The 8,718-nt window shown below is 38.3% G+C and overlaps 2 protein-coding genes across 2 annotated transcripts; both read left to right on the top strand.

Annotated features, from left to right (window-relative positions):
- Positions 1-3,003: 3,003 nt before the first annotated feature.
- LOC139732860 (uncharacterized) lies at positions 3,004-6,993 on the top strand. Its single transcript, XM_071643699.1, has 3 exons — positions 3,004-3,595; positions 4,431-5,328; positions 6,975-6,993. The coding sequence occupies exons 1-3, from the start codon at positions 3,154-3,156 to the stop codon at positions 6,991-6,993; spliced, it is 1,359 nt and encodes a 452-aa protein (XP_071499800.1). The 5' UTR covers positions 3,004-3,153.
- A 432-nt stretch (positions 6,994-7,425) lies between these two features.
- LOC139732829 (uncharacterized) lies at positions 7,426-8,347 on the top strand. The gene has a single exon (XM_071643671.1). The coding sequence runs from the start codon at positions 7,589-7,591 to the stop codon at positions 8,345-8,347; it is 759 nt and encodes a 252-aa protein (XP_071499772.1). The 5' UTR covers positions 7,426-7,588.
- The last annotated feature ends 371 nt before the right edge of the window (positions 8,348-8,718 follow it).

The raw sequence follows: 8,718 nt of genomic DNA, 5'->3' as shown, positions 1-8,718 counted from the left end.
GCGACCATAAGATGTGGAGGGTTACATCTGTGGTTGCTGTTGTTGTTGTTGTTATCTTTCCTTCGATATTAGAAAGGTGAGCGTGGAGCCTTAACAAGCGCTGCGGCTATCACATGAGATGTGAGCACTATATTATCGTTATTAGTGTTGTCATTTTTTTTTTTATTTAGGAGGGTAAGTGTCTTTACAAGCTCTGATAAATGTGGAGCGCTATATTCGTTGTTATTGTCTTTTATTAGGAAGGTGAGGGTAGAGCCTTTACAAGCTATGGGAGATGTGGAGCGCTACGTTTGTTACTGTATTAAATGTAGAAAGGTGAGGGTGGATGGAGCCTCTACAATTAAGCTACCAGATATGTGGAGCAGTACATTTGCTGTTGTCTTTTTTCTTTTCAGGAAGATGAGGGTGGGGCCTTTGCAAGCGCTTTGACTATGAGATGTGGAGCCTTACATTTTGTCGTTGTTGCTGCTGTTGTTTTTGAGAAAGGGTGGGCGTATGTGGAGCTGTATGCATGAATATACATGTATGTGCTGTAGTGACAATCTTTTTATTATTTTTTTTTCTTTTTTTTTTTCTTGTTTTGTTTTTTGTTTTTGTTTTTGTTTTTGTTTTTGTTTTTGTTTTTTTTGTTTTTTTTCGTGAAAGTACATGTAACCTGCAATCCATGAAGTTTTTGCCTGGAGCCTCGTATGAAGTATCATGAAGCAAAGTGATCTTTATTATCGATCGTTCATATGGCACAACGGATAGGATATACTACATACCTAACAACATTTTGAGGGCGTAACGGATCATGATGTATAACCTCAATGAATAGCAAAATACTGGGAAGTTTTAAATGACTCGAATCTATTGCGTTAGATTCGGCCTACATAATACACATGAAGAAAGAAAGAAAAAAAAAAGGAAGAAAGAAAAACAAAATTAACAGCATCAATTGATTTATTATGTATACGCAATATGTATAGCTATTCAACTTACAAATCAAGTATCTATACAAATGGACCCAGAGTTTCTTTCTTCTTCAAAATACGTCAATGCATCACTTGAATCGTACACTATTTCAACCATAGTTCGTATATAATATGCTGTTGAATATGAATCCATGCTTTATTGAGTATTTCACTCGATTATGCGTGACAATCACATATTAACTAAATTGAACGCGACCACCATACGTGAACTAGACTACCAGTATTTTTTGATAATGATGCGTGTTTTGATCAACCTTTGATCGTGCGAGCTTGTGCAACCATGGAGGCGAAGGTTTGAAAGTGCCTGTGCATAATAAACGCAGTGGTACAGTGTATCTTTGGTACAGTGGCCAGAAAAGTCGATGGTATTATGTAACCAGTAGGGAATGACTGGTCTCTATGGAGTGGTGAGGGAAATTTATCCTTCCTTCCCTCCAGTTCAGGTTCATTCGGCCTTTACATTGTTTTTGAGCATATTCGCTTGCATTACCCGCAGATATTCACAGGAAGCCGGGGCCAGAAATCATTTACGCGTTATGGTATTACGTAACCGTAGAATGACCGCTTTCCTTGAAGTGGGGCGGTGAATTTTAACTCCCCTTACTCGAGTTCGGCCTTTGGTGGTTGTGGAGCGTATCGCCTGCATTACCCTCAGACATTCTAGGTGAGCAATTTCAACACGAAGATGAAATTGAATTTTCCAATGAATTTGAATATCAAAAAGAAAGAAATCCCAGCTAAAGAAAAAATTGTTCATTGTATCGTAGCACGCTGAATTTGTAGTGAATAGATGACAGATGACCGCTACTTTCTACTTTGGAGTAGGTTTAAATAATATATATCACGACACTGGATAGGTCGGTCTCATCCTGTTTCCCTATAAAGCATATTGGATTGGCGCATTTTTGTTGCTGCGATAGTTGCTGAGTGATGACGTTGGTCGATGTTTGTAGAATCTTTGGCGCAGTCTGCTGTTTCGAGACAATTTAAAGTAACGAACAAATAAATACCAATAAACAAACAACAATAAAAAGAGAGTAAGATATCCGATAGTTTTTTTTTTTTCTTAGTTTGATCTAACGGATATCCTATAGACATCGTAATATTGATGAGTATAATCTTGTTCACGAGTCGAATTAGAATTAATTTATATTTCTCGCATTCATTCGTATTTTGTTGTTTTTAGTTATTGAAATCGTTATAAAATGTGTGGTGTTGTGGTCATTTATCCTTGAATTGTTTTTTTTTTCTTTTGAATTTCGCAAACTTTTTTTTTTTTTCGTTGTACTTGTTTTTTTGCTCAACACGTCTGAGCTTGTTATTATCATTTTTTATTATTGTTATTCATGTTTTCTTTTAAGAATAAGACAGGGTAGACACATTCAGTTTGCTAACTGCTTTACAATGGCGCCCCTGTATATACACAAAATAAAACAACAAATGCATTTGTAGTAACATGATTCACACAATTACAGATCAATGACATAAACAAAAAGAAATCACCTTAACTACACTTCTGTTACATGTATACATAAGAAATAAGGCCTTAACTATTTAGAAAAGGCTTCTTTGTTGACCGACCAACATTTTTTTTTTCGAACCTGCTTTTAATTTAGCATTTATTAGTGTTTCACTTTAATAATTTTTGTACATTAAGCTTTACATTAATTTGATAGTCTTAAAACGCAGGACTGTTGAAGCTCGTATGTTGTGGAAAAGTTTAGTGCATTCACATCTTACGGTATACTTGAGTGTGCATGATGCTATCAAGTAAAGTGGACATGAATATCATACGTGAGCAAGACTACCAGTACTTTTTATACTGTCTACACCGTATCTTGTTTGGCCATGTACAAGCTTGTGCAGTAATGGAGGTGAGTGTCTGGAATTGCATGTTAAACTATATGCTATGTGCTATGGCAGATCAGTGTGCAGTTGCCAGGAATCATTCGAGCGTGATAATATTATTACGTAACCGTAGGAAATGACCGCTTCGCCTGATATGGGGCGGGAGTTATAACCCTCCTTTACTCGGGTTCAGGTTCATTCAGCCTTTGGCATTTGTGGAGCACGGACCTCTAAGAGTTCAAGAAAGAAACGTGTTTATATACCCATTTTGTGCCATCTTTGTTGATTACACTTGCCTGTATTCTTACAGAGACAAAATACTAAAGCCACCATGGAAGACGTCTGTCGGAAATTTAGCTGCGAGTTTTGCAGCGCAAATTTCACGGAGAAAAAGAATTTGTTGCGCCACCATCGTGTATTTCATCAAGAACAGAGAGTATTGCGTGTGTGTGATTTGTGTGGAAAAGCTTTCAGTCGGCCCGATAGTCTCAAACGACACATGAAAACCCACCAAAATCCGAATAACGTGAAAACGGATGGTGAAGACGGGCGTCTAACTTGCTCACAGTGTGATGCACAATTCATAGAACAGAAGCATCTTGATGAACACGTGAAAACACATCGCCAGAGAGATAGCTATTTGTGTCATACATGTGGACGGACATATTACCAACGTGAGAAATTTATGAAACATCTGGATTCCCATCAACACCGGACTCTTCCAAAAGCACCCAAAAAGCGAACACCTGAACAACAAGGAAACCAAGCAAAGAGTAAGTACATAAACAACAACTTTATTAGAATTTATAATTTAGTATAATACATTTTATATGTCGTGATTGATTACAACTGTGAAGATAATGGCTACCAATTTGTGGGATAATCAAAATGCTTGAACTGAATATCAAATGGTTATCAGTTTGTGTAGATATTTTAGGCAGTAGTATGCACTTAAGAATAATTAAAAAAAAAAGAAAATGCTAGACTAAACAAGAACAGCCCCTACTGCATATATCATTGTAAAGATGGGTGAAAATTATAGATACATTATCTATCTCGATATCTACACACTTGTACACAGCAAAAAATAATGAGTTAGTTGTTTCTTACAAAATCTTGTCAGTTCTCCCTTGATTTATAATGAAGAACAAGAGGAAGCACAAACTTCTTAGTAGCGTAATGATCAGTACGAGACATCGCACTATGCAAATAAGCGTGTGACCATTCTGCATTGTCTTTATGTAATGAATTTGCTTTACATGGTTTCCAACTGCTCGATTTTATTTTTTTTTTTTGCGAGGATATATCCAAGTTTAATCAAATATACAACAAACGTCAAATAGTCATATATACAGTGGAAGGCCTAGATTAACTCAAAATTTGTTTGCTTCTTTGTTTGTAAAAAAAAAAAAAGAAAAGAAAAGAAAAAACTCAATTGTCATGTAACAAAATATAGACCGACCTACAATTCATTTGTATCATTTGGTTGTTGATTTCAAGAATAATACTGCGATACATTTTCTAGTTAGCCGAGCAAATAGGCTTTTGATTATATTAGTGCAACAAATGATGATTTATTATGCATAAATCAATGCACCCCATTTTCAGGACGTCGCGTACAGCCTGACTTGATGCCGATTATCGACATTCCTCCATACATCGACCCTGAAAGCTGCGCCGCCCAAGTGTACAGGGAACATTGGCTTGACATTCAAGACAGACAGTCGTTTGGCAGAGTTCATCGCTTTTACAACTTTCATCTTCCAAACCTTAACAACGAAAGTCTTCGAGAAAAGGCACAAAAAGTGTTTGAACAGCAGTCTTCAGTTTTCAAGATTAATGCGTCTTACGGTTTCGTACTCTGTAACAATGAAACTAACGAGTGTCGGTATTTCTATGCCAGTAGAAACACTAAAGTACTCAACGAGCCTGCCCTCGTTACTAACAAATCGTCATTTCAAGAGTTTCTGGATACATTTCTGAAAGAAGATGTTCTGGAATATGCTCGAACACTTCGCCCAAATTCCAAATGGGTGGTTCAGCATATCACAAATGTGACGTTCTATGTATTTTGTCTCACAGATCATCCCATTGGCCAAGGGATAGATCTCCCAGCTTATGTACAGAATAACCAGGCCATTGTTTCGTTAGTCAGTAGCCGAAGGGATGGCCGGGTGTATAATGATAACCTATGTCTTTTTAGATGCCTAGCTCTCTTTCAGGGGGAAAAGTCTGAAGGTCTTGAAACCAAGGCCAAACAATTGCTGAAACAGTACACAGGCCTACCTCATGTTTCCACCTCAGAGTTTTCAGGCGTTAGACTCGGTCATTTGAATAAAGTGGAAGAGTTCTTTAAGATCAATATTATGGTGTATGAGTTACAACCAGTACAATGTAGTGATGATGAAGGTGTGACAGAATGTGAAAAGAAACTGGCAGACAATGATAATGTAGCAGTAGCCGCTAAACTCGTCCGACGGGGACTGGACAAATTTCCAGATACTATGTATGTAAATCTATACGAAAATCATTTCAGCTACATCTCCGATATTGAACGTTATTGCCAAAACTATCAATGTCGTACATGCAATAAATTTTGGAAAACTCGAAAGACACTCCATCGACACGAAAAAATGTGTACTTCTACGGCCACTAAGCATGTTTTCCCTAAGGGAAGAGCTACATTTCACAATCCATTGACAATATGGGAAGAGTTGGCTGATGAAGGGATTCTGGTTGAAGAAGAGCGCAGATACTTTCCTTATTTTGCTACCTTCGACATGGAGTCCTACCTAGAAAAGATAGAAAACAGCAACAACCTGAATGATACACCAACTGACAAATTACAGTATAGCTCTAGACATATTCCGATGAGTGTAAGCGTTAACTCAAATGTTCCCGGATACACAGAACCATTTTGTCAAGTGTCCGATGGAGACTCACAAAAACTAATCGATGACACTGTGATGTATATGTTAGAAATTAGTCGGAGTTCTTATTCGTTGCTTCAATCTTTCTACAAGGACGTCACAGAAAAATTAGATCTGAAAATACAAGAATTTGAAACCTCGCAAAAGAAAAACAAAGAAAAGCCTAAGAAAGCAACCCATCTCATGAGACTAAAGCAACGATTTGTCAATCACATCGAAGAACTGCCTGTGGTTGGGTTTAATTCGGGGAGGTATGACATTAATGCCATTAAACAATTTCTCTATCCTTCACTTTTGAAGTATGATTCGGTCGACTTTGTCATAAAGCGAAACCATAATCACATGGCTCTGAAGTCGCAACATCTCCAGTTCTTAGATATTTCAAATTTTCTTGCCCCTGGATTTTCGTACGCAGCATTTCTAAAGGCGTATGACTGCGAACAGGGGAAAGGTTACTTTCCTCATGGCTGGGTGGATTGCCTCGATAAACTGAATGAATCTGAACTTCCCCCTATTGAAGCTTTCAGGGATAATCTCAAGCATACCTCCTTTTCAAGAGAGCAGTATGAATACTGTCAGCGCATCTGGAAAGAAAATAAGATGTCTTGCCTGAGAGATTATTTGATATGGTACAATAATCTCGACGTTACACCTTTCATTGAAGCTGTGGAGAAGATGCGTGAGTTCTATATGAATCTCAAAATCGATCTGTTCAAAGACGGTATTTCAGTTCCTGGACTTACCATGAAGTATCTGATAAAATGTAGCCCAGAGGCACACTTTAGCTTGATCTCGGAGAAAGACAAGGATCTCTATTACACATTTCGTGATAATTTGGTGGGAGGTCCGTCTATCATTTTTCATAGGTATCATGAGCGTAACGTAACAAAAATTCGTGGGGGTAAGCCATGCAAAAAGATAGTTGGTTTTGACGCAAATGCGTTGTATTTACACGCAATTATGCAAAGAATGCCAACAGGCCACTATGTAAGACGACGTATCGAGAATGACTTTAAGCCAGAAAATAGGCATCCGATCTCCCAAGAGTGGTTAGAATACGAAAGTTTTTGTCGACAAATTCCCATTCGACATGCCGGTAATTATTCTGAAAAGAAAATCGGACATCTCCAGCTTCCCGTGGATGGCTTTTGTGCCGAAACCAAACAAGTATTTGAATTTCATGGATGCTACTTCCATGGGCATTCTTGTCATCTCAATAAAGGTCGTACAAGGAACACTAAACTGGGAAAAACTATGGAGGAACTGTTGGAAAAAACCGAGGAAAAACGGCGATACGTACAAAGTCTGGGTTACGAATACATTTCCATCTGGGAGTGTGAATATAAAGAAATGCGCAAAACTGATCCAAAACTAGGCGCTTTTCTCACGGAAAGGTTTCCTCCCCCTAAATACCGTCATGGGTTAACCCAAGAGAATCTTCTCTCTGCTATTCAACATGGTGCTCTCTTTGGGTTCGTTCAGTGTGATATCCATGTGCCTGATCATCTCAAAGAACACTTTTCAGAAATGTGTCCAATTTTTAAGAATGTAGACATATCTAGAGAAGATATCGGGGACGTGATGGGATCCTACGCCAAGGAACATGACATCATGAACACTCCTAGGCGTAGCTTAATTGGGAGTATGTTTGGTCAAAACATTCTACTGTACACACCTCTACTCCAATGGTATCTTCGCCATGGATTGGTCGTATCCAAGATACACCAATTTGTGGAGTACAAGCCCGTTGCCTGCTTCAAACACTTTGGCGAAAGCGTGTCAAATGCTCGACGTAGGGGTGATATTGATCCCTCTAAGAGTATAATAGCTGACACCATGAAACTAATCGGCAACTCGTCCTATGGTAAAACTATTACAAATAAGGAAAGACATCGAAATGTCAATGTTTGCGACGGGAAAAAAGCCGAGAAACACATCAATGACACATTTTTCCGGGACTTGAACCCCATCTCAGACAATTGCTACGAGGTTGATATGGCGAAGAGAAAGATTAACATGGACCTTCCTGTTCAGATCGGTCATGCCGTCTACCAATTAGCAAAACTACGTATGCTTCAGTTTTATTACGATTTTCTCTTGGAATACGTGGATCCGTCAGACTTTCAAATGTGCGAAATGGATACGGACTCCGCTTATATCGCCATTTCGTCTGAGTCGTTTGATAACATAATCAAGCCCAATATGAGACAGAAGTATGAAAACAACAAGGCACACTGGTTTCCTCGAAACGATACCCCCGAGAATGCTCGATATGACAAGAGGACACCTGGGTTATTCAAAGTAGAGTGGGAGGGGGATGGGATAATAGCGCTCTGCAGTAAAACTTACTACTGTTTTGGTGCTACTGACAAATTCAGTTGTAAAGGAGTCAACAAGAAGCAAAATGACATTACGAAAGACATGTACCTGCAGGTACTCCGTTCAAAGGTTGCTGGTAGTGGCGTCAACAAGGGATTTCGTGTGGTCCAAAACGGAATTTCGACTTATTCACAAATTAAGAATGCCTTTACCTACTTCTATCCAAAGAGGAAGGTATTGGAAGACAACGTTTCAACTACCTATTTAGACATTTAATGATAAAGAGAAGCTGTTGTCATTAGATCATTCTCTCTATACATGTACATTTTGTTATCTTTGCTTGTTTTGACATTGGCTAGTGTCACTGCACGCTCTTATAAATGAAAGGAACTGTATCATACAGTAACGTCACATCTCAGTGTCATCGGTTAGTTGTGGATAACCTACGCTTATGTGAAATGCTTTTGACATTCTTTTTTTTTTTCTCTCTCTCTCTCTCTCTCTGAGTGATGATATTACATTGTATGTTTCATTTTTTCACAAGTGTATTTGTTATGTACTGCTTATTTTTTACTCACGTACACGCAGTATAGCAAACCATTAAAACCGATGGTTATACCGTCAATCAACCCAGACCTTTTGTCAAA

Source organism: Diadema antillarum, unplaced genomic scaffold, assembly GCF_040938485.1.
Source record: "Diadema antillarum isolate AM-2024a unplaced genomic scaffold, OU_Dant_1.0 seq00000454_RagTag, whole genome shotgun sequence".
NCBI classification, from domain to species: domain Eukaryota; kingdom Metazoa; phylum Echinodermata; class Echinoidea; order Diadematoida; family Diadematidae; genus Diadema; species Diadema antillarum.
Note: the sequence above shows the minus strand (reverse complement) of the source record. Positions and strands in the feature narration are given on the sequence as shown.

Excerpts from the sequence above, each read along its gene's own strand:
- LOC139732860 (XM_071643699.1), top strand. The coding sequence starts at position 3,154 with ATGGAAGACGTCTGTCGGAAATTTAGCTGCGAGTTTTGCAGCGCAAAT. Across the intron at positions 3,596-4,430 it reads ACAAGGAAACCAAGCAAAGA|GACGTCGCGTACAGCCTGAC; the intron begins GTAAGTACATAA and ends CCCCATTTTCAG.
- LOC139732829 (XM_071643671.1), top strand. The coding sequence starts at position 7,589 with ATGAAACTAATCGGCAACTCGTCCTATGGTAAAACTATTACAAATAAG.